Source organism: Uloborus diversus, chromosome 9 (assembly GCF_026930045.1).
Source record: "Uloborus diversus isolate 005 chromosome 9, Udiv.v.3.1, whole genome shotgun sequence".
Lineage (NCBI taxonomy): Eukaryota > Metazoa > Arthropoda > Arachnida > Araneae > Uloboridae > Uloborus > Uloborus diversus.
Window position 1 is genome coordinate 57,373,986 of NC_072739.1, and position 27,245 is coordinate 57,401,230.

Here is a 27,245-nt window from a genome sequence, read left to right on the forward strand (position 1 = left end):
GGTTTAATATAAATGCATATGTGCACCCATATAACAGGGAAAGGATTAAAAATGAAAAAAATAAAATAAAAAAAAAACGGACAGACCTAAAACTTCGTCAGTAGATAAGGTACTAAAAAATCAAGGAGAGTGTATTTAAGTCTCTTACTTCAACACGATACACATTTTACCAGCCGCCTCACATAATGATCACGTCATATTTGCTTGGAGTCTATGGGCTAGGTTAGAAAGTGAAAAGATATCGCCAAGTTGCAACAATTTCAACAACTAATTTTTTACGCCACATTTTGTGACAAATCCCTAAATGTCACCAATTTTGGTTAGATTTGGCAAATTTGAACCTTCTCGGCCATCACTGCCTCGTCATAATAAATGACATCATAACAAATGTCACGTAACCGTTATCATGGTCACGTAACATTTGTTATGATGTCATACACCCAACAGCTATCCAGAAACCACCTTTAAGCGGACATACATAATATACAGTAAAATCCCATTATAACAAACTTCAAGGGCTCACACATTCTGTTCGTTTTAACGGAAATTACCTTATAACAGAGTTCAAGCATTGTAATGGAAATTAAATCGGGACAGAAAATTTAATTCGTTGAAACGGATTTTTCGCTGTACTGGTATTCGTTGTAACGAGATATACATATACGGTCAAATTTTAAGAGTATCGATTTCAATGTCTCTTGTTTCTCTCCTGTAGGGCTCCTCTGGGTCTATTTTTCCACGTCAACTGGTTTACAGATCGTAACAAGACCAACGTTTTGCTCAACTTCGTTGACAACATCATCTCGAAACACAAGGACGTGTGGTTTGTGACAATGCAGGAGCTCATCTCTTGGATGAGGCAGCCAACTCGAACCGGAAATCTCAATTCCTTCGCCCCCTGGGCCTGCGAAAAAAGGGAGAACAGCTGCAACTTGCCCAACAACTGCCCAGCTCCCCTCACCGTAGACGGCTATCAAGAAATGCGGTACATGCAAACGTGTCTCAAGTGTCCTCCCAAATACCCGTGGGTCGGTAACTTTGAAGGTGCGCTTGAAGGTCACCGAATCATTGATCTGACAAAGGAAGGGGAAGAGGAATCAAAAAGAAGATAGAAATGAAAATTCCACCCGTCAAACAAACCGAAACATTCAGTTTTCACTTTCAGCCGCACTTCTTTTACAGTAAATTGGTGCACCAAAAATCGGAACTACTGATTTGTTTCTGATTTGCTGGACCAAATTGTCGATAGAGGGGCTTCTGATTTTGACGATACTTCAACGTTTTGAAATTTTACTATTGATGTAATCAAATTCTGAAGATGAATGGTTATAAATGTGCCTTAACTGTAAGTTAGCACTCCTTAACCAGAGCTTAGGCTACATTACAAGCAAATCACAAATAACTCGCTATGGCATCCCAAGATTACTAACTTTTACGTTCACTTTGCGAGGTAGTGAGATCACTTTTTTTACAGAACCCTGACTGATATGCGAAATTTCAACTACTAGTCTCTTCACGGAAAAGATAGACCGAATGAAAACAAATTGGTTGCTAGGATTGCCACTTTTGGGGATTTCCTCTTGAATAAAAAAAAGCGAACCACTATTTGTCCTTGGCAAGGCACTGATCAGCTTTTGTCCAATCCAAACACGTGTTTGACGCCGCCGAATGGCATAGTTTCTTGTTTACAGATCTAGTCTATCTTTCTCGTGAGCTGAGTGCAGAGTAAAAGTAAATCCATCTTCTAAAGAGGTTTCGCTCCGTCCAGCTCTGTATTAGCTATTCCAGACTGATGATTTATAATAAAGGTGCAACATTAATGTCTGGATGCCGTGACGAGCTGTTTGGTCTTTGCTTGATGCCCTAGTGGTTTTTGAGGGAACCTTTCACAATTGTCTCACCATCTGTGACTCCTTTTAACAGATATACAGTCAACTTTCGATAACTCGAAGCCCAAGAGACCGGCTAAAACGTTCGAATTATTTGTAGTTCGAGTTATGGGAAGTTTCCACAACAGGCTCATGAGTTTGGGACTTGATAAAAACTTCGAGATAAAGGAATATTTGAGTTATAGGTTTGTAGTTATCGAAATTCGACTGTGTATGCTTACATTGTGTAAACATCGCATTACCACTACTGATTCAATATCAACCAAAATATTAGTACTTATTGCATCCCATCTAAACCGTAACTTTTTCATTCGAAAATAAAGGATTATAAAAATAGTAATATCACATGCTATTGATATTTACATAAATGAATTGACTCAAAGACAGAAAGGGCCAAATTTAGCGAGAACCTGCAATTTGCATTCAGAGTTTAAAACTGGCTCCATTGTAGAAGTAATAATGAGAAAATAATCATTCAGCTCTCAAAACTTGATGTATAATTTGCGTTACATCATGTAACATAATATCCTTTTATGCCTTTAAAAACTAAAACTGTTCAAGTATTGTGCTGATCGAATAAGTAAAAAGACAGTATTGGGCAAATGAAAAAAATATTTTTTTTATATTTTTCATTCCAGTCAAATTGAAATTTTCATATTTACCGGATATAGTTCGATTCTCGTTCACGCCTTCTTCAACCAATATTCACCAGACATTTTGACCCTCGATCGGATAGCCAAACTACCAGTCAAAAACTTCTTTTACTTATAAAAAGGTTTTAACGTACAGTTCAGGTCTCTGACCAAGAGTCGAACTGTCTAATGAATACGTGCGTTATTGATTGAAGAAGGCTTTGACCGGCGGTTTGGCTTTTGGACCGAACGTCGAATCGTCTAGTGAATATCGTTCGTCTCGTAGTGGAAATGCGATGTAAAAAGCAATGCGTATATTATAATTACTTGTCTTATGTGGTTGTTACTGCGATACGTTTTATGTGAGGAAATGTTTTCCATCCAGGTGTGTAATTTTACATTAAAGGTCATTGTAACCTTTCAAAGAGTTTTGTGACTTCTTTCGATGTTAATTTTGAATCATCACCAAGAATAAAGACCTATCAGCAAATTTGTATCCCATCTGTTTTTCAAGCAAAACACAATTTTCTACATTAGAGCAATTTTGTTTTGTGGTGTTGCCTATCAAAATATGGCCGGAAGTAGGGGAACTCGTTATACCATCTTCGATTTTAGGTGATTTTTTTTTTCAGTTTCTGTTTCACACCTCAAAAACAATTCTCGCGTTTAAAATCAAAAAGGAATTTATTGAAGAGCTTTAACTTACCCTTAAAAAAGGTGGTTTTTGTGTTAATTACATCTGTAGGAGGTGAGTATGTATTTCATTTCAAATTTCGTGAATTTTGAACTAGAGTCTGAGCAAAAATGAAAAATTATTTAAGCCTTTTGTAGAGTACCGAAAGTAAGACAAAGGGGGGGGGGGGGGGGGGGGGGGAATTATCAATTTTTCAAAAGAGTCTGGTATGGACACAACCGTACCGAAAGCATGCGCAATCGTCTCTCTTCCCGTGTCTCCGACCCCTCTCGTTAGGAGACTTTACTTATCAATCCCCCCCGTCGTATATATATATATATATATATATATATATATATATATATATATATATTATTAGGGTGATCCTTATTTTTGAAGTTGCAGATATTTTACGCGACGCTCCCTCAATTTGTTCCGTTGTACACATAAATGATCCTTGCAAAATTTAAAGTCAATCCATGAATATTAACACGTGCCCCTAGGGCCCCCTTCTTTGAGAAGAAAAAATTGCAGATTTTCTCATTTTCATGTAAAAATATTCTAACGTTTTATATTTAAAGTAATTTTGAACCTCAATAGTTGCTGCTACTTACAGACCGACCATTCTCTCACTTTCATTCTGTAAAATTTAACATGTTACAGAGAATAAAATGTACACCAATGGCCTTGTGTCCAGCGTACCGCTCTTCTGCGCTTGTTCCAACCAAGCAACAGGGGAACGTTTCTTCCCATTACATGGACACAAGGGATTCTATAGGCCATTAATGAACGATCTTTGACAACAACAAATTGCCTCCTCCAGGTTTTGGGGGTGTTACAAAATTCCTTGTGATTTACGAAATTCCCTGTGTATGTAATAGGTATGTCAAATCGAGTCGCAAGGTTTCAATGCTATAAATATAAGTAATTGCAATTATATTTTAATTCGCTGTTCTTTAGTTATAAACATACCTAAATGCGTATGCAATTTTTAATTTTTAAAATATAAATTTCGAAAAATCCTCGATTACTCCTAACCTAAAAATATACTGTGTATTCTATAGCTAAAATATAAATTAAAAAAAAATATCGAGATCGGAACAATGTAGAAATCTATACTTTAAATTAATTTTCTTCTATTTCAGTACATAGTCCTTTATTATCATCAAATTCTTGCGATTCACAAGATTTAGAAACCGAAATGGGTATCTATCCTAACCTGTTGAACTTTTGTTTTCTACAGCTGGTCTATTACAATGCAAAAAAGCATGACAACTATTGATATTTGCTCGCCTTTCATCACTGTTAGACAAATGCCATATTAAGGATAAAGATGTTGTTCATTTATTTACAACCTATGTAGATGCAGTAAATTTAAATCCAAATGACCTAGTGATCAATCGTACATTCCTTAAGACAGCAAAAGAAAATCTTCGAGAGGTAAAATTAAATTTCATGAATTTAAATTTAGATTTTGTAGTTATTCACTGGGATACAAAGCTACATCCAGATGTAACTGGAAAAAGAACGCCGACAGGATTACCGTGATAGCTTCAGGTCCTAATATTGAACAGCTACTCGGAATTCCTTAGATATTTCTTCAGTTGTATATGATATCTTTGATGATAGCTCTTTATTGCTAACTGTTCTAGCTGTAGTGTTTGATACAACGACTTGCAATACCAACCGTATAAATTGTGCATGCAATTTATTAGAGCAAAAAACTGAACGGTGATATATTACATTTGGATTGCTATCATCATGCATTTGAAATCGTACTCCAGAGTGTGTCCTTAAAGAACTTCTTGCCTTTCTCAGTTCTAGATCAGATATTCATTTATTTAAAATATAAGTATCCAATTTTCAGAGTCAATTGTGTAAAATTTTGTTTTGAAAACATCCTTGTCTTTGTGTCTATTTCAATAATGATCTTCTTATCGTCAATATTATTTTCCCCATAGTTTTCATTATATACAAAAACTACAATATTTGGAAATTTTTTAAATTTCGTACAAACCCAATATTCGTTAGGCAAATTAATATGAACAATTTCATTTATAATAGATTTCTACGTGGTTATTTCAGTTTCATCTGCGGAAAGATCAAGTTTTATTTTTTTCAAACAGGGAACATTTTTCTTAACTGCATAATTCCTGATGGACCTTTTCTTAGGTAATTTTACAGTAAAGTATGTTGGCAGATTTGGGAAAATTTTCGGAATTGCCTCATCTTTCAAAAAGGGTTTTCCCCGAGGAATCAAAACTTCCTTACCCTTTATAATATGCTTAAAATGCGTTTCAATAAAATGTTTTTCGAAATGCAGAGCACAAAGTGAGCAATATTTATCAAAAACTTTATCTAACCTGGGAATTAACGAGTTCCACTTTAGTTTTTCCTCATTTGCTGGAGCTTTAAAAAGCGTAACTTTTTCCTTGCATGTTTTGTATCCACTTTTGCACTCTGGTACGAAACAAGATGAAGATTTATTTCTTCTAATGTTCAACTTTGAGGCCTCCATTAAAAGCCTTAAACGCTGTTTCATGAAATATTCACGAAATAAAGGTAAAAAAGAGAAACGCGGAACTAAATTGTAACAAAATCCCGCGTCTACTAATGTAAACACCGCGAAATTGAACGTGCACCTCGACCGCACTGCTCTCTAGCGGTTTTCATACAATTTGTCTTCAAAAGGGGGAAAAAAGCGTCGGTCGGCACACTACTCTTTCTAGGCAGTATACTATGGTTGCGTTCGATGAAACTCACCGGTCTACCGGTAAGTAACCGGTTAGGTTACCTCAGCGGTTACCATTTTAAGCTGTTGATTGGTGGATTGAAGCACGTAATCATTCGTTGTCACGTGATTAACTAATCGGGCGTGCTCGTCGAACGCAACCTATAGCATGTTTTTTCCGGTAACTCTAAAACGGATCTGGTTAGTTCTTAAAACTCTAGTTAGTCCCATGGAGTCTATTGTCCCCCTCCCCAGCGAATCCGAATTAATCGTTCCCTTTATTCGAACACGACCTATTTTGAATTCGGAACTCCAGCGCTCGAACGCTACCTTGCGGTGATTTACAAAACTGCCGATGAAACTAAAACATTGCCACGTTGCGTTCCACGTGTGTCTGTTGACGTAAACACAGGCAGTTTGTTCTGAGTATTTATTAACGCAATCGATGAGTCTTAGTTTGCTTTCAGCTACAGAAATTAATTCGTCTTTAGTAGTATTCTCGAGCTTCTCAAAATAATGTTAGTTTTCCTTATTTCCTTCTAAAATATGAGTTGATTGAAAATAGTAAAGCGAAAACTGGATTAACAAACTTGGATAACGTTATACAAGGTAAATTTTTTTATTGTTTTGTATGAATTTGTAAGAATATGAGTTTTTTTTAGTCTTAAATTAATTTAACTAACCATCTTTTACAGCAGCATTTAGTTGGAATGGACGGTATGCAAAATATTTTCTTGAATATATTATCGTAGAACAAAATGAAAAATGTTTCACCGAGAAAGAATTTACTTTATTCCTTCTATTCTCATCTGAAAGGTTTCGCCAAATTTGTTTAGGGTTATAGTTTTAGTATTGTGCGAGCAAAGTAGCTTTGGCCAGATTTCGCGTTTTTAGTTAAACCATTTTTAATTTTTATCATGAGTGGAATAAAATGGTAGTAAGATTACAGAATTCGATAAGTAAAAAGAAATAATGGTCAATCAACTGAAAAGAAAACTACCACCCTATATCCGTAAGAATTCTGTAGATGATTTGCAGAACATTGACATTTAAATCGTAACTCAGAAATTAGAAAAATCGAAACAGAAAAATTTTAAATTAACCGATTAGGGAATTCGAGAGAAATAACTCAGCTACAAATGGAAAAAAAATAAGCGCTAGCCAAGCAAGGCAAAGAAGTATCATCTTCTTTCGATAATAATTTGTAATGTCATATTGAATTTCCTAGCATTAATTGTTGTTCTTGTCAGGCCACAATTATTATTTAGTTTTTATCAAGAATTGATAAATATCGAATTCAACACCGTGGAAATAGCTGCTTAGAACTACGAACTACGTAGTTTGCATTAATCTTTGACGTTTAGTAATGCTTCTTGAATTCTCATTTCTTTCTACGTGGGCCAGAATATCCACAAGACTTTGAAAAATAATTTAAAAAGAATAAAGTGAAAAATATCATACAAACGAACAAAAATCAGAACACTTTTAGCATTTTCTTCGTTACCACATGCGTTTGTTTTAGTTTTTAAGTCGGCCATTAGACAGTGACTGTAGTTGACTGTAGTGACCTATAGTTCGTTGGAGTTGCGAATCGCCACTCACGCATAAGATAGTGGAGTAAGTAAATCATGGAGATCAGTTAACAGTTTGTTTACCGATTTTCATGTTGATTGAATTCTCTATATTTTGCCATAATAGTTTTCATTTTAACTTAATTCTTTGGTTTAGTGCTTTTTGTACCAATGACATTAATTGTACCTAAAATATATATCTCCTATTTGTCTCTTTATTTTTTGCAACTTCATCTGTGACTTTGCCTTTGTTTCCTAAGAAAACTTTACAAATCTGGCAATGATATAAAATTTCAGAATTTCAGGTCGTACTTTAATTTGGTAGTTAGGGGACCGAGATTTATTATTTAAAAATAAGTATTCGATTTCACGGAAAGTTTAGTAATATGGTAAGTTTATCTTATGCAGTACGTTTTTCTTTGTTTGGTAAAATGTATATTTTTGTATTATAGACATGTGTGTAGCTGAAGCTATTTGCGAGCTTTGATTTGTGGAACGGCGGCATTGGTACTTACGATGATCATACTAACATATTCCATGTAAATTTCGATCCCCTTTTCGTGCTTTCTTTAAAATTGTAATCCAAATATTACTACATTTATGTCTGTAGCATGTTTAGGAAGTGCGCTATCATAGTAAATGGTGTGTTTCATATTTGATAAATTGCGCTATGCTGTTGATATCCCTTTATTCATTTAAAAAAAGCGCACATTATTTCAGAAATTAGTGGTTTTTCTTGGTATAAAATGTCACCATCAGCCCAAAATTCTTTGGATGTAATACTTTGTTATGTTTTTACTTATTCATTTTGAAAGAATCATTGACAGTTCAACTCCTAATTAGTTTTAATTCTGATTTTCTGTACTATATTTCCGCCTTGTTATTATTAATATTATCGTGAATATTTACGTGACTCAAGAAACTTGTTTATTTATTTTTTCCCGAAAAGTTTCAGTTATCGGCAATCAAAACATTCATTTGATTATGCTTTTTTAATATCCGCAAAATAGCCATAAATAAAAACAGAATTGGAGATCATTCCATGTCAGCTCACACTTGAATAACACTCGCCATTTCATATTTTGATGAAAATTTACATATGATTTTATTGCCTTCTAAAATTTAATATTGCATCTTTCCCATTTTTTGTGATTTAACTTAGATTGAGCAGCAGCTATTTATCAGAAAACAGTTGCTTCTCTCTAACATTTGATCAGGGTTTGAAATAAGCAGGGGCATTAGTTGTGTTTTTTACTACTAAAAATTTTGTTTTACAACCGCCCCAATTAGCATCCAGTCGTCATTTTGGACACTAAACTTTATGTGAAAAAATAAATTGAGGGTCTGTTCAGCCCCCTTGAGCTTATTGCATATCAAAAATGTCCGGAAACTTTGCAAATCTGAGAGAGAGAGAGAGAGTTTAGAACACGGCAACCTCTCTTCCTGCGGGGAAAAAAAATCAAAGTCCAGAGTGTTCGCTCTCACAGAGTGAGTTCAGAACACGGCAACCTCTCCAGAGACTTAAAAAAAAAAAAAAAACAAAGTATGAACTCCCTTGTTCCAAGAGGGAGTTCAAAACACGTGAACCTCTCCTGTGCGAAAAAAATAATAAGCCCACCAAGCCAATAGCCCATACATCTGATTATGGTGGCAAGGTTAATTCTATTGAAGCTTACCCCTTTTCTTCTTTCATTCAATTAAATTTGTTTAATTGTAAAGCTTTATGTTTAATACAAACTTTATAAAAGCATGTGTTACATGTTTTATTCTTTGAAAGCAATTGTTTGCTTAAATTAAGAATGTTTGAAAATGTGAATAGCTAAGTAGTGCAGAATAATAAATCTTTTGTTGAAGTTAATTTAGTTTTTTTTTGTTAAATAATTATGAAAAATACCTTTACTTTTTCTCCTCTAAGTGTTATTATTTCCAAGCATATGTATGTGTAACATGAAATGAATGTAATGTACATGCACTTAGAATACTATTATAATCAGGGTTCGAAAATATATTTTTGAAAATATCCGATAATTTGATATATATCGGATATTTTGAAATATATCCGATATTTTCAGTTAGCACAAACTCAAGTCTTTAAAATAGTAAATGCATCCTCAAATCACTTTCTTATCTCATACTATAATTACAATACGTAGACTTAAGGGTGCTCTTCACTGAGAGTCTGAAAGATTCGGATCTAATGTTAACCTACGAGGAAAGTTGGAGCTTGTTTTACAAATTCCTGTGAAGTTTTCGGATCAATTTTTTTTTCTGAGTATTTTTCAAGACTATGTCTGTGTATTTTAGTTTTTACTTTTTTGATGTGTCCATTCTCTGATTTTTTAAAATTCGAGAAAAAATGAATTTCTTCGAAAACGAGGTACTGTTGGACATTTCGCTCTGTAAAACATCTGGAACTTGTGCTATCGAAATTTTAAGAACGCCATAACACGCAAAATATTTCCAGCTCTCTTTTGAGATCTTGTTTGAAATAATGCGACCATTTTTTAAACAAATATCATGCTCTAACTATTGAAAAAAATTTCAAAATACGTTCACTTTTTGCATTTGCTCCGCCCCTCATAGTAAACGCCCCCTTTTTGAGGGGAGAGAGCTAATGGGGTGTAAGATTTATTACCCTCTCATTAGTTCCCCTCAATGACCTTCGCTGGACGTTCTCCTCTTTTTTCCTAAGGCTTTCTTGAAGAATCAAGTGCTTTTGAAAGTGATTTCATGTAGATGCGTGCTATTAGCAACATCTGCATTTTTTTTTTTTTTTTCAAATTTGTGATTTGAAAAGAAATAGATTGGAAAGGGATATTTCTGAGTCAAATGGTTTATTAACAATATAATGAACATTGTTACAATACTGTCGAATGCGAAAAGTTGACATTTTTCCCTTCCAGTAGAAAAATATTTTTATATATGGATTAAATGGTATTCCAGATACTAGGTATTTTGCATCGTTTTACATGTGTTTTATGTTACTACAAATGTACACACATAAAGTGCTTTCCACAGCTCAACAAACGTTTTTGAAAATTATTTGTGTCTTTAAGAGCCAGACTCGTCAAATTTCTTTAGAATTGAAAATGTAATTCATAATATACAGTAAAATTCATCGAATTTCAGAATCGGGACTAGAAATTTATTTGGATGAAACAAGTATTTCGTTGCATTAGTATACGTTGTAATAGGATTTTACTGTATTTCTCTTTAGAAAACTTCCTGAGGAAGGAAACGATGCATAATTTGACCCCAAATAGAATCGTGAAACGTTTCTTATGGGGTCGCAATATTACTCCTTATTTTAAGACATGTACGATATTATACAGTTTTTAAAACATTTCGTGAGAAACAAAATAGCATAATTTTTATTTTCCAGTGCAGCAATGCGAATTGTAGCTAATTTTATTTTTATTAAAGAATATTTCCTAGCTTACATTTTGTGTCATAATTCCTGCGTTTTACCTCAAGTTTTTATTTATTGCCGGAAACAATGAAAAAAAAATAAGTTAAAATACTCATTTTTAATTAACTGTTTTGGAAATAGCTTAAATATATCGATATTGTGATTAACTGCAAGTTTTGAGTGTTTAAATCAAAAAATCATGTACTTGTGTTATTCCATACTTTTCACAGCGAATCAAGCTTGTACAGATAGTCTTAACAGTTAAAAAACATGTTTTATATTTTTTTAAGTATGTTTGCTTAAATATTATTTCACCAACAGCGCTATCATTTTTGGAAAACAACTAAAATTCAGGACAATATTTATTCTTCCAGAAAAAAAAAAGTTTTTTTTTTTTTTTTTTTTTTTTTTTTGAGCAATTGCAAATGTTTATTATCTTTACTTGACCAAAGCTGATGTTGCTCTGATTTTTCAGATTGTCATGATGACAAGAATAACTCTAGCTCGTTGTTTTAATATTTACTAAGAAGTCAAATTTTCGTCACCATGGTTACTAATTGTTTGTGTTCATTCAAGGTTTAATTTACTTTTAAAAGGGGAGGGGGGTGTAAAATTACATTTCAGGGAAAAAAAAACATCAATGTGGATGAAATTAAAAACAAAATTTCATCCAAATACAAAATTTCCAGATTACTAATACCGACATTTAAGATTGATAAGAAAACAAAAATACAGAAGGCTTTCTGATGTCTTCAGATCTTTTTAAGAATTTGGAAGCTGTATTTTTGGAGAATAAAAATACTTTTCAAAAACATTTATTCAGTTGCGGAAAACATTCCGTACACCAACATACTCATTAAATACATAGGAAATCATGAAAAATATATTAGTAATTTAATATGATTTGGTTAATGTAAAAAACACACCATGCTAGAATTACTAAGCATTGTATGTATTAGTTTTTATGACGTTTTCAGCCTTAAGGTGTGAACAATATAGAATGGGGGTTACAAGTTTTCACTGCTTTCTATTTTCATTCTCAGAAGCTAGATCAGTATTTTAATACAATGCAGAAAAAATTAATTACGTTCATTAATGGTTTTCAGGTCACATAAGCACCCCCCCCCCCCCTTCTCCTCCCTTAAAAAAAAACATCATTAAAGATTGTCTTAAATTTTGTTTTTATGACTTTCGAAAAATTTCGGGAAGGGAGTTTGCGAAAAGTCCTTCTTTGACCATAAAAAAAAAGTTTTCTAAAATTGCATTTTTGGAACTTTGATTTCAAAAACCAGCATGTCCCAGAACGTTACTAAAGATGGCCTACAATCATGTTTATAACGCTTTGAAATTTTTGCCCCCCCCCCCCCCCAACATCACACTAAGACTGCGTTTTTAGACTATTTCGAAAAATTCCGGGGAAAGCTTCTGAACTTCCATTTTCCAAATACTACCAGAGATCGTTTAAAACTGCATTTTGAAAATTTTATTTTCGAGAAAATTAAAAGGCATAGCCCCCAAACAATGTGCTTGGAAAAATAGGGAGTATTTCTGAGTAAATAGTATGCTTACGATAAAGATCATATTAATTAAATATAGAAATGGTTTCCTCTCTTAAACAAGAAGTTAAATCCTTTCTCTCGCTGTATTTACATATTACTAGGAGTCAATAGAATAGAAAATGTGGGATCTCAAAAAAGATTTTTGTTCAGTACGAATGATAAAATTACTCATAATCATTTGATTAGAACATTCATTTTATTCTGTGACTGAAGACACGATACTATAATTTTTCGGCACAGAAGTGCGTAACACAGAACTTTAAAAAAAAAGTTTGTCTTGGTTTTTCTTTTCTTTTTTTTTAAAATTGTGAAATACCCTTACTTGTACTTATAATTGCTTTCCTAAATGTAAGCTGTTCATTTTCATTTTTGTCGTATGTATTTCCTGCAAATCTGTTTCTTGCCTTTTTTTTTATTGATTCATTAAATGCAAGATGCATGAAAACGAGGCAGAGCGATAAAAACTTTAAAATCTGGCAGAGCGAGGCGTTGAGATTTTTTTCACCTAAGTATTTCGAGAATTTTTTTTAAAGCAGATATATATCTAGGTAATATTTTCGTACCTCCTGAGAAAAAGGACAACCCTTAATATTTATTACATGACAACTAACAAGGATCAGATACTCACAAGACTTATTAGAAAATTTAAATAAAAACTCAATGTATTGAAGCAGAAGCACTATATGGGTACGTTCACAGCAATTGAACCTTTTTTCACAATTTTTTTTTCATGAAACCTCAAGTGTTATACACCATTTTAATCCTCAGAAATTGATGTTACTGAAAATGTAACTTAAATTTCCACATAGATAAATATACAATGAAAATTTAATGGGAATTAAGATCACTCAATTTTATTTCCACTAAGGCTTAAAATGTTGATTTTGTAAAACTGACTAAGGATCTCCCTTTTTTCAAAAAAAATAGATACTTTGCATTTAATTTAATAGAGTATAATCTTATTTATCATATGTATGTAGTTAAAACATTTTTATTATTAATTAATAGCTAATTTCAAGTGCTTAATTAGTAGTCAATACATGCATGTCACAAGAGTAACAAAAACATATCAAAGCTTTAATTTTGAAAAAACTTTTTAAAATTTTCACTTCAAACTTCATATTTTCTGATTTGTTAATATCAGACACATTTTACACTAAATATTTCATTTTTTTAATCCATAGATTAAGCTCTGGGGTGATGTCACAAGAGTAACATTTTACTGTCACAAGAGTAACATTTTGTTCTCAGTAGGTTGACTTCTAAGTAATACTAAAATGAAATCAAATAAATAAGATCAAAATAAAAATAAACAACAATCCTTCAAGTTGAGTAGTTATCTTTCTGATCAGAATAATTCTGAATTATTTAATTAGACACTTAATCAAGGTGATTAATTCTTAATTATACTTCATTAATGGATCAATTCTTCAAACACATTATACTTTTAATTATGCTATTAGTATATATTTTCATATACTTTCTAATTGTGTTTTATTTGGAATGTATGAAATATCAGGTTTAGTGAAACAGCTCGACTTATTCATTTTTAGTTTAATATGCACAGGGTGTTTGCTTTCTTCTTAGTGTTACCATTACTTAAAATTTCATTTTGGTTTCAACAAGAAGTCTGTTTGCAATGGAGGAAATAGCTCAAAATAAGAGAAAAAATGCTGCAGAGCGTCAGAAATTATGGAGGCAAAGGCACAAAAATGAAAAAGAATATTTGAAGATGAGAAAGAAGCAAAACAAAACATATTATGATAAAGTGAAAGGATTGATATCAGAATCTGAAAAGGCTTTGGCAAGAGAAAAGGCGAAGCTTAGGAAAAGAAAAAGTAGAGAATTAGCAAAAGTCAGACATGGTAATGAAACAAAGAAATCTTTAACTCCGCAAGCTTTAGGGAGAATGATGAAGCGTATAGAAAGAAAACTTCCAAGATCGCCTACTAAGAAGCTTTCTGTCATTACAAATTTAGCTCAAAAATCTGGTGTAATTCTAAAAACCACCCCAGTTCCTAAAGCTAATGTTTAACTAGCACAGCGCATAAATTAGTAACCGATTTTTATCTTCGAGATGATATAAGTAGAGTTGATCCTTCAGCTAAAGTTGCATTAGTACTGCGTAAGAAGAATCAAAACAATGCCATAAATCCTAGGCGGTATTTATTATTCACAATAAGGGAAGCTTTCCAAATGTTTAAAGACACATTTCCTGACATGACCAGATTGGGAAATCATCATTTGCAGCAATGAGACCTAGTTTTCTAAAACCATATAGAGGCATTCCCCAGAACATCTGTATTTGTCGATACCATGAAAATTTCGAAGAAATTTACAAAGCAATAGCAGAGGTATTACCCACCTTTAATGTAGGATCACCTAAGGATTTAATAGATTTTATTTGTTGTGATACATCTTCATTTGAGTGTATGAACTCTGAATGTGTGATTTGCGAAGATAATATAAAAATACTTTTTGAAGAAGTAGATATCCAAACAGCGTATTAGTTATTTTCAGTAGAAAAGCATTGCTGGACGTTTTGAGAAGATAAAAGTAACTGAAACCATCATTAATGCTTTACATGATTTGAGAAAGCAATTGTACCCTTTTCTGCTTCATTTATTCACTCAATCCTCAACTCAGGCATATTTTCAGTATGCAAAGAGCAACACAAATACTGAAAGTATTGTGTTGCAAGTAGATTTTGCAGAAAACTATACCTGCCTTTATCAAGATGAGATCCAGTCTGCACACTGGTCAAATCCGCAAGTTACTGTTTTTACAGCAGTCATATGGTGTGAAAGTGGCCAAGTGAAATTGTATGCTATTGTTTCTGATAACATAACACATGATAGATTTTCTGTAAATGCATTTCTTCGCAAAATTTTAGAAGACCACCTTAAAGGAAACGCATCTGTAAAAAATGTAAGCATTTTTTCTGATGGTTGTGCAGCACAATTCAAACAAAAATACAATTTTTCTAACATGTCTTTGATTAAATCAGATTACAATTTGAACAAACTTAGTTGGACATTCTTTTCAACAGCGCATGGAAAAGGAGCTGTTGATGGAATTGGTGCTGTTGTTAAAAGTTACGTTTGGGGTGAAGTACGTGCTAAAAAAGGAATTGTAAGAAATGCTGCAGACTTCACAAAAATCGTTGATGGAAAAACAAAAGTCAATGTTATCCACATTTCAAACAAAGAAATCGAAGCAGCCAAAGAATGTGTGTCACCTCAATGGGAAAAAGTAAAAAGTGTGAAAGGCACGCAAAAAATACATTTTGTTGAAGCAAGGCGCGATGCAATCCACTACAAGCCCTATCCGCAACATCACTCATTCATAAAATATAGATTTAATACCGAAAACATTGATGAAAAAAGTGACAATACTGATGATGACAGTGAGGTTTTACTTAGCTCAGAAGCAAAGAATGAGAAGCTGCAATGTGGTCAATGGGTATCTTTAGCATATGATGGTGCATGTTTTTATGGCATGATAACTGCTGTTATGAATGAAGAATACCAGGTTAAGTGTTTGGTCCCAACAAAAATAAAAGGAGTTTTCAAGTTTGAGCCTGATGAGCACAGTATTTGGTACAAAAAAAAAACAAATTATAGCTAACGCTGATGCTCCCACCTTAATCAACTCTCGAGGATTTTATAGAATATAATTGTTTTATTATTTATTAAATTTTCCATGCCTTAAAATGTAATAAATGTTTAAAAGTTCTATTATATGAAAATAAATGTATCAAAGTATCAATTTAGTGTCTTAAAAGTGTATCAAATGTTACATTTGTCCAGAAATACTATTTTGGACAAATTGTCACAAGAGTAACGTCACAAGAGTAACACTCTGTTTTTTACAAAAGCAAGTGCAATATGTTAACTTGTAATCAGATAACTTTTTTGCTACTATCCTTTTCAAGAGCAATAATACCTTTGGTAAATCTCTGAATTTCAATCTATTATTCCTGTACAATTCACAGGATTTGTAGCTCAAACTTAAAATTTGAAATTTGCCTTTTCCATTGGTCACAAGAGTAACAAATGTTTAATCTTCTCCCAAGGGAAGCAAAATTTCTTAAATTATAATTCAAATATGTTTTTTTAAGCAAAACACACATGACTTTCTGAAATAATCCTGAATTTTAACCTAAATGTATAATGTGACATAATAATTGGAAATAACCACACAAATTTTCTCTGATGGTCACAAGAGTAACGGTGGACGTACCCATATACACTATATGACCAAAAGTATTGGGACACTTTCAAAAATTCACATTTTTAGGGATTTCTCGAGAAATAATAGACCAATTGCTCTATAATTTGCTTCGCATAAAATGTATACTCTAGTTGTCATTTTCCAATAAAAATTAAGTCTGCTATTCATTTAGGGACCAACAACAAATTGAGGAAATGAAAAAAAAGGTTTTTGATCATTTTTCATTGTAAATTGCTGGGAATAAGCTATAATTTTCAGAAATGAGTTAAAAATCTGTCAAAAACTTATTTTTATATTTATGTGAAAGTATCTCTTATACCCATGGAAATATAGGCATTTCTTTCAAAAATGCAAATTTTTTTTGAAGGTTTTCGCCTCATATCACGCAGAGTATTTCGTCGAACGTTACTAAACTTTTAGAATATTTGACAGCATTTTAGAGAGACATAATAATAAAATTTGAAGTTAAAATATGGAAAAATTGATGAAATATGAACAATTAAAGCAATTAATTTTTCACTGCGCATGCACGGAAGATAGCAATTTATAACGTTCATAATCCAAAGCTCAGATACTTCCTACAATCCATGAAAAAAATTCCACCGCAATTTCTTTAAAATTTAAAAAGTTATCAGCGATCTAATGAGCCGAATTTCTATGATTCTAGGATATGCGACGAATGGTAAGGGGTCGTTCGCAAACTGGCAACACTTTCCTGCCATCGTTACAGAGTGATTCATGATAAGAACGTATATTTTGTTGCTGGTCCCCTAAATGAATAGCAGCCTTATTGTTATTGGATTTGACGTCTGGAGTATACTTTTCATGTGAAAAAAATTACAGAGCAGAGAGCAATTGGTCTTTTATTTCTCAAGAAATCCGTAAAATTGTGAATTTTTGAAAGTGTCCCAATACTTTTAGTCATATAGTGTATGTAATACCTCATGTATTTTGCCGAATTTAGTAACTGGGAATTTGAGACTCTAAAAGTGCTAGGTTTAGCTTTATTCCAAAATTTCAGCGTAAGATAGTTTAGAAACCTTGAGAGTGTGTGAAGGGGTGATTTGTGCCTTTGAGTTTGGAGCAGGGTGAGCACCCCTGCATACAAACAAAGATCACAGAAAAATCTTTAGTTTTTCAAATTCAGGAAATACTTCTCCGTTGCCGTCCGCGACTTTGCCGTTATGCTCAATTTGAAAGAACTTTCACCATAACAACCCCTTGAGAAATGCTATCGTAGCCTTCTCATCTGCATATAGTAATTAGATAAATAAATAAATATTTTTTCAAAAAGAAAAGGATTCAAAGATAAAGATTGGGGGAATTTTCTGGTCACCAGTGGTGAGTAAAGGCAATTATAGTAGCCACATTTTTTGTAGTCGCCGCTCCATTTGTAAAACAGGTAACTAACCAACAAAGTAGCATTTAATTTACCATTAAAATATAAATATTATCAGTTCAAATAAAGGTTAATGTAACTAATTAGTGGCATTAATGTTAATTGTACAATCAAGTATTAACTATGCAAAGAGGATCTAGTTTCATTTTTAAGAAGAATGTTTTCTGACAACTCGGATGGGGTTGGGGAGAGTGGCAAACAGGCAGCGGAAGCGAAACAATTTCGCCTACCGATAACTGGTATTTTTAGTCCCCACTTTTATTCGGCACTTGATTTTTCAAATATATTAAGTAGGATCATCCATTTTTAAAGAAAATTTTTTGGTTAGAATTTAGAGTTCATTTCGTTAAAATTCAGTGTGGTCATGCAGGCTATCTTTTTTTTTTCCTTCCTTTTTTAAAATCATCAATTTTCAATAACGAACATTTTTCTAAAAATAAAACGAATTTATGAATTTATTTATTGCAAATATTCATTCATTCGTTAATTTTTCCTAGATGAGATCTGAAACTGTATTAATGGGGGGAAAAATCTTCATTTCAAAATTAATTTTAGCGCGAATACAAATAAATTAATTTCACAAGTAGGATTGCAAAATGCGCGACAATGTAAAATTCCGCGCCTTTTACATTGAGTTATTTTTCTTTTACCTATGTAGTCAAGACTCAAGAGGAAAAGAACGAGAATTTTCTTGGAAGGGTCTGTAAAAAGCTGCGGTTTCATTTCGCCGACAGCTATACCTCCCTTGACTTGCACAGCAGGGGGAGCGTCCGGTCTGTTCCCCTGCAAAATGTGACAGGTCACATGATCTACACTTTCATCGGTCACCGTTCGTTCTATTGGTTGTTGAAATGTCAATCATTTCACTGATGTACACTGCTTTCGTTTAAAGAAAAGGCCCATTTTCAAGCGAGATCGTTTTTCTTCCCCACTGAAGAGCAGCCTTAAATTATTAATCTAATATTTTGTTTTGCATTTCTATCAATTTTCAGCAAATTTAGCATTAGCTGTTTTACTCATTTTCCTTTCTGTTAAATACGTTTACACAGTTATATGAGTCATCAGAAACAAATAATATGCATTAGTCAATGCAGTCATAAAATATTTTCTTCTTTACTGAGCAATGTTTAACTTTGAATTAGGCACTTTTAATATGAATTAAAATTGTTACATTGCTAATAATTTTATGGATACAAAATACAAGTAAAAAAGGAATATTGTATTACTTAGTTATATTATTGATGTATTAATACATCACAAAAATATAGTACAAAACTTTCTGGATATTTTTAATAATAAATGAACAATATTACTATGATTAATGTACTTTTTATATTGAAAATACTGTAGTTGAAAAAATAAATATTGAAAATTTCAAAATATTATGATATTTTCAAAATAAATATCGGATATATATCATAATATGTGTCAGGTTATAATTATTGAGATTTAAGAGGAAAAAAGTTTTAAAATTACTAAAAAATAGATTGGTCCAGTACAATTTGCCCCACAAAAGTGGACCAACTTACCCCACGTTCTTGGTCCGAAAAAAATGTTGCCATATTTTTTTTTCTTTGCTACCAGAAAAATTGTTTCATAGTTTGTAATTAAATTGTTCAATGTTTTTTCTTTGTAGGATGTATTTATCATGGTAAGACGAAAAAAAACTACAATTTTTCTAGACGCAAAAGAAAATACTACTGTTCATGAACTAAAGAAAATGGTAGAAGGTATAACTAAGGTTCCTCCTGAGAATCAACTATTATACAAAGATGACCAGGTAGAATTTTGTTTCATTTTTAATTTAAAACAATTGTGCTCATAAGGAAAGCAAAAAAAACCATGTTTTGTGAAATACAGAAAATTAGGTTAACATTTTTACTTCTTTCGACATCGTAAATCTAATCTCCTAAAATGTTCCTCCGAAGTTCAACCTAAATTTCCATTTTACTCCACCCAAGAATAAATACTAATTTTACTCAACCAGGTTAAACCTGCATATGTAACTGCACATGGACTCGGAGTGGGGTTGAATTGTGTTCTTCCTCTTTTGGTTCCATTCAGGTGTTCCAAAAAGGTTATTTCACACCTTTTTTGAGTCAAGTTGGTGTTAATTTTAATGCAGACTTAAGTGATGTTATAATTTGGCGACGGCTTGGCTATATGGCTAAGTTTTTGTCATCGACTTTGACTTGGCAAGTTAGTGACAAATTTTGGAGGGACAAAAACAATTTTCAAATATTTTCAATTTAGCATTTTTGGAGATATTCATCAAGTAATCCATTGAGTCATGTCGATCCTAGAAAATGAATCTCCGTAAAACACTTTTGTTTCTGTTTGCGACAAACGAGATTTTTTCTTGCTCACTCTAGTATTGTAGTTTTGTTCTTTATATGCATCTCGTGCAATTTTATGCAATTTTAGATCTCAAATGCTAATAAATGCATCACTTTTCAGTAACATTTTGTCTAAAAGTACAATACTCTACGTTTTCCATATGCACATGTAGGAAACTGTCTTAAAACCTATGTATTTAAGAGTGTGGCTTCTAAGGTCAATCATGAGTACATGCACCCATTCTTTTGAATGATTAAAAAAACGTTGATTATTTAATATATGTAAAAGGAGTTAATGTATGTTCCACACCAGATTTTTAATACTAATAATTTGTGGCGAATTCTTAGCTTACATGATCTGTCATAATCCTGCGTTTTGTTTCTGGTTTTCAATTGTTGCCAGAAACGATGAAAAATAATAGTAATTATAAATTTAAACTACTTCCAATTTTTTGATTGGTGCCATAAACAATGAAAAAAGGAATTGTCAATCAATTTATCAAATCAGTTTCAAGGCTAAACTAAAGCAAGCATATATTTATGGGCGTTTTAAAAAGCTTTCTTTTTTTACCATACTTGAACAAAATTGCTTGTTAATTCAAGCATACAAACCAGCAATACTGAAAAAAAAAAAAAAAAAAAAAAAAAACTTTATGCACAATACATTTAGATTGAAATAAAAGTCCATACCGTTTTTGATACAGATGTAATACCCCCCCCCCCCCCCATTTGGCGAGATCAGATTTTTTGCATAAAATTGAAATATTTTTCTCGCCAATGAGGCAATAATTTTTTTAAGCACGGCATCCCTGGCAAAACTAACCTGTGTTTGGCAACCCGAAGGCAATCTTAGCTTGCACTTGACGAACCTCACCGGTCGACCGGTGAGTAACCGGTTGCTAACCACAGCGTTCTTGAGAGCTACCGGTTAACTGGTTGCTTCAGATGTTGTTCTATGAGCCTCACCGGTTGATCTACCAGATGTAAGTAGACATGGGTGCCCATTTGGGGGAGCTCAAGCCCTCCCCTCTAGAAATAAGAACTTCCTTGCTTTTAGTACTTTTTTCTTTGCAAAATGTAAAAACATTTCTTCTCCAAAAATTAATGCATAAGTTGTTAAAAATGTCAAATTTTAATAACTCGAATCTGTATTCAAATCGGTTTCCATTGGTATAATATCCTGCTAAACCACGGAGAAAACATCTGAGCCCCCCCCCCCCCTCTAAAATTTTGCATATAGACGGCAATGAATGTAGACTATATTTACTGGTTGTGACTACTATATTTAGTGATTGTGTTAAAGAAAACAGTTGTTTAGTATATTGCAGTTATGACATTGTAAAAAGGGGTCATCCACAAGTGATGTCATGCCTCGAGATGGAGATAGGTTCATGAAATTGTGACAAGGGAAAAGGTAACAAAAAGTGAGATCACAAAGTCATTATTACAATATGTTTATAAAATATGTGATAAAGGGAGGAAGGGTGTCAAATATGTTGAAAAAAAGTGACATCATTTAAGGGCAGCCATTAGTACTCCTTCCATATCTTATTTCACTCCTTCATTTTATTTTTGAAATTGAGTACGAACCCTGTATTTAGATCAATCGCAACTTAAGTGTTTTAATCAATAAACTAAATATACTTATTTATTTCATACGTTTTAGTGCAAATCAAGCTTATAGAAATAGTCTTTAGAATTAAAAAACATTTTTTAGATATCTTTTAATGCTAATTTAAAGCTGATTTCTTTTTTTTTTTGAAATATAATTGTCTCTTTCTTTTAACATCCTAAAGTTACACATAAAATGTATTACTAATAATTTAAAATAAATAAAAGTAAAAATAAATCATTTCTGAAGTAAAATCAAAGTAATGATTGTTTAATGTAGTATTTGGTGAATTTCGTTTACGTTACTCTGTGATTTTCACCTAAATTGACAATTTTATTATTTCCTGTTCCTGTGCATCAACTGATGTGTACTTATTATTTTTAAATAATCATGTTTCTGTGTAAAACTAGCTAATAGAAGAAAAATTAGTAAAACAACTAATGCTAAATTAACTCCATTAAAATTGATTAAGATGTTAAATGAAAAGTTAGATATAAATAATGAAAGAAACCTTAATTTTAAGTGTACACTTGAGTTTGTGCTAATTGAAAATATCAGATATATATTAAAATATTGGATTTTTTCGAGCCCTGCGCATAACAGTTGGCAGATAGTGTATTTCTTTTATTATATTTTTTTTATGGCAATAGAAGTTTATCAACAAGTAATATAGAGTTATAGTACTGTGTGGACATTTTGTGAAAAAGTAATTGTAGCTTCATTATTTTTGGCAGACGGGCTATGTTCACTAAATGTTAAACATCAGCATTAATATGTTCTTACTTGCCGTCAGGCAGTGAAATATTTTGTACAGTATATGAAAAGCATTTTTGTTTTTAAGGTTATGGAAGGACATAAAACATTGGGTGAATATGGTTTAAATTGCTCTACAGCTAAAGCCCAAGCACCTGCTCAAGTAGGACTGGCATACAAGGACAGTGGTATGATTTTTTTTGTTTTAAATAAATTTATATTTTTCCCTCATTGGAATATAATCAAATTAAATGGACTTATAAAATGCTTTAATTTTAATTAAGAAGTGCCTCAAAGCCATTGAAGGCAATGTTGTCATTGTTTAGTTTAAAAAGTTAAAGCTGCCATATACTAATTTTAGGTTTGATAAACCTTTATATTAAATCTTCGGGCAATAATCTTTTGTCAAAACTTCCCGAATTACAATTTAGTATTTTAATTATTTCCTTTGATTTTTTTCTGTTAGATCAAACCTCTGAACTCTTTTTGCGGTTGAATACATGGAATTCTTTTTATGTAAATGTAAAAAAGAGTTTAGGGGGATTTTCCAAAAAAAAAATCTGCTCAAAAAGTCAGCTTTATATTTTAGAGTCAATTTAGATTAAAAATTTTAACAGGCGTGATTGAAAAATATTTTTGTGATTTGAACATTCAAATGAATTCCTGAAAGAACCTATATTTAATAAAAGAACAAACTTACATTTAGTAAAGGAACGAACTTATGTTAAGTAAAAGAATAACATTGCAGATAATTTATTTTTATGTCTCAAAAACATATTATATATGTATTCCAGGTAATCTGAACTGTAGTGGCTGGACGAGTCGATTACGGCGATTTGGCGTAGATAGCAAATGACTGAAAATCAGAATTACTTACTTTGGCTTCTTATCGCCTTTCTTCTCTCGCTCATTTTTTCCGAAAAAAACGGAGTTTGTCGATTGTGAATTTTTATGCAGTTTGTAAATTAACTTGTAATCGAACGATTGATTATGTGTTTTTACTGTGTGCTTAGTAATTAAATTTAGTGTTACCAAGTACTAAATGTAGGAAAATTTATATTTGAGCATTGTAATAATGATTTCCCCTTTTTGATCCTTAGCATGCAGATTAAACTTTTGAAAAAGCAATCTTAACACAGCATTTCGAACTTTTTTTTCTGATAACAAATAATCAAACTTTAAGTATTCTCGTTATTTTTAAATTACCATGAGGTAAATTGTATCTGGTGTATTTCAGTACTTTTTATAGTAAATTTTGTTTGGCGTCATAATACCTTAAAAACTAAAATTAACAGGAATTTTGTGGCATTATATTTTAATGATTCTGAGTAAATATATAATGTAACAGAAAACAGTTTATGTTTGCATGAATTAAACAGGAAATTATAAGCCTGTGAACAGAGAGGTACCGATGGGAGTTCACTGAGGCCTCACAAAAAGTCCTTATTTGACACATTTTGTCAAAAGATTTAGCAAAGTGGAAGATACCAGTACAGAGAATTGCGTTTTTTCCTCTCATACTTATATCTTCTCAGATGTAGGATGTGTGCATGTTGTATTTTAACATGCAGTAAAATTTGAATTTTCATTTCCTCCTTCCGAACATTTTGGTTCGGGGTGTCCCAGCGTGTGACCTGTACTTTATTTAATCTTTATACTGCTTTTCGTATTCAAAAATACGTCCGTAGTTTAATTTTATTTCACCAAACAGTAAAATAATCATACATTTAACAAAACTAATTCTTATTTTTTTTTTTAAAAAAGAAGAAAAAAGGTTCGCAATACATTTTACATAAATACTATCATTTTAGCCTAATCGAATCGTATGCCAAGATGATTAAGACGTTCGTGTTTGTAGTTTACACAGTGGCCTCCCAAGAAGGTCAGTATATTTAAAATATAAAAAAAGGATGGTAGGAAAAAGAGGCTTCCTTTGGGAAAAGTTACACCTTGGGACAGCTCTATTTTCCCACATAGATTTTAAAACGTTCTAATTTTCAAATACACTAGTACTTTGATTTCACTGATTAAGCAGGTAAGAGTTTTTTTTTTTATACAAACATGTCTTATAACCTTCTCCTGAAATTTTTATAAGTTGCATAGTGGGTTTGACAATGACGGACTAATGTATAACAAAATTAGAAAAAAAAAGGAGGAAAAGTGTCTCAAGGTGAGCCCCACCCTCCTTTCCACACCCACATTTAAAAATAATGTGAATTAAATACTTATAAATAAAAAATAGAATGTTAATACGTATATTATTTTGCATTTTGTTTAATAAGAAATCAAAACAAGGGTTATAATAATGATGTTTAATCAACTAAATAATAATTCTTAAGAACAAAACAAATGAATAAATAAAAAGGGCGAGAGAAAAAGTATTACTGGAAGTACAAAATATATGGTAGCGAGAATCATGGGGGGTAGCATTAATTAGTTAAACAAGATCAGCAACATTCAAACATTATGAATATCAAAGAAAAAAAAATAAATTATAGGAAGAATGCATTTTAAGAACACCTGTTGGTAAATTCCTAAAAATTTTAGAGGATACTGCTGTATGAAGCTTGTGACATTGAATTACAATGATCAACTGTTTCGTTCTACAGATTGTGCTTCTCTAAATCCCTTCCAGTGATTTACAAAAACAATTGTTCCACTCCTTCCAATCTTATGAATGTGCAATTAAACTTATGTAGTCATTTTTTTTTAAACATTCATGAAAATTGTTCCGATCTTAAAAATGTTCTACTTAGATTACAAAATATTGATATATTAGTAAGAAAGCACATGTGCAACTTATAAACGGTTGATTTCCGATACATTGATAGAAAATTCCTCGTTTATACTGGAATGGATAATATGTGAAGGAAAAAAAAAAACAAGGGCTCTGGAGGATTGCAATTCTTCCAATCCCTCCTTAAAATAAAGCAGAAAATAAGCACAGGTCTTCAATCGTGAACTTGTATAAGTGTTTTTTTTAAATCTTGAAATCTGTTATTGAGAATTGATGACAAGAATGCGAAAAAGGGGGGGGGGGGGATCTTTGAAGCCTTTTTTCGAAATGAAAAAAAAATGTAAATTTCTGAAGCAGAATGGGTCATCAAACTAAGATGTGAAAACAATAAAGCTATTGCGAAAAAATTTAAAAGATGTGGATGGAATTGCGAAAACATGAAATATTTAACAGGATAAATTGCTGAAAATGTCTCATTCCCAATCCATTGAGCCTGTTTCGGAAGCTGTATCTGTTCCTGACTCTGATTCAACAGTGAAATTTCGAGTTTCAACTACATTTTCTACGATTCCGTCAGTGTCCCAATATTTCGTCTCCAATTTTTCAATGTGGCTGCAGTATTTTTCCCACTCGTCACTGGAAACACTTTGAATTGCGTGCATTGTAAGTTCTAGAGTTTTGAGACTTAACTCGGCTTCAACGTTTCTATTCCTTATAAAGCGCTTGACAGCTGCCCAGGCTAACTCGATCGGGTTCAAATCACAATGATAAGGGGGCAGTCGTAGAACCGAGTGTCCATGCTGTTTTATAAGTTCATCCATGCGATATTTTTTTGTCGGTGAAGCATTTGCTTGAATTATTTCAAAAATTTCCGGTTTTCTCAAATTGCTGTCATATGGGATTGAGTGTTCGTCTAGATACTGACGCATCACATATTTTGTTGCATATTTCGATGGTACAGGGTCTACAACCTTCGTATGGTACGAAGCATTGTCCATTACTATTACAGAGTTAGGGGCGATGTTTGGTAAAAAATTTTCTCGAATATATTTTTCGAAATTTTCGGAATTCATTTGCCCATAGTAATCACCCTTGGCACATCTTGCTTTGAAGACCAAACCTGCATTGGGTATAAACCCTTCTTTAGATCCTGCATGCAGTACTATCAATCGACTTCCTGCTCCATCTTTGACAGTAGCTCCAATTTTACCGTCTTGCCAGCATTTGGAAAACGAAAGAGTATTGTCAATCCAAGTTTCATCAATAAACACAATATTCCTTTGATTTTGACAATGCTTTTTTATTTCTCGTAAGTATCTGCATCGCCATGAAATGATGTCAGGTCGTTCAATCAGCACCTTTCTCCTGTTCTGACATTTTATCCATCGAAATCCAATTTTGTGTAAGATTTTTCTTAGCGTTTCCCTCTTCCAGGGGAAATTAATTTTAGCTCTTAAATTTGGCAATACTAATCGTATTGTGGGCATCTTTTTTGATTTATAAAATTCATTTATCGTGCTCCTCACAACACATAAGTCAAAACTATCCAAAAACGCTTTCCGATCAACAAGTTGAGGGCGATGTTTTCCAGGAGATAACAACAGGTCATTCGAAAGCGATTCTTTTTTTATACGTTGGATTATCCGAACTGAAACTCCAGTTGCGGCAGATATTCTATGTTGTACTTTATGAATTGAAATTAAAAGTTCGC

General features: G+C 32.4%; 2 protein-coding genes across 2 annotated transcripts in view; both read left to right on the forward strand.

Annotated features, from left to right (window-relative positions):
• The window catches only part of LOC129229227 (chitin deacetylase 8-like), a 38,126-nt gene extending 35,125 nt beyond the window's left edge, over positions 1-3,001 (forward strand). The window contains exon 5 of the mRNA XM_054863489.1: positions 716-3,001. Within this exon, the coding sequence (XP_054719464.1) occupies positions 716-1,112 (397 nt within the window). The 3' untranslated portion in view covers positions 1,113-3,001. The remainder of the gene's footprint in view (positions 1-715) is intronic.
• A 4,772-nt stretch (positions 3,002-7,773) lies between these two features.
• LOC129229463 (elongin-B-like) overlaps positions 7,774-27,245 on the forward strand; it is a 47,971-nt gene continuing 28,499 nt past the window's right edge. The window contains exons 1-3 of the mRNA XM_054863777.1: positions 7,774-7,885; positions 19,733-19,876; positions 22,886-22,985. Of these exons, the coding sequence (XP_054719752.1) occupies positions 7,883-7,885; positions 19,733-19,876; positions 22,886-22,985 (247 nt within the window). The 5' untranslated portion in view covers positions 7,774-7,882. The remainder of the gene's footprint in view (positions 7,886-19,732; positions 19,877-22,885; positions 22,986-27,245) is intronic.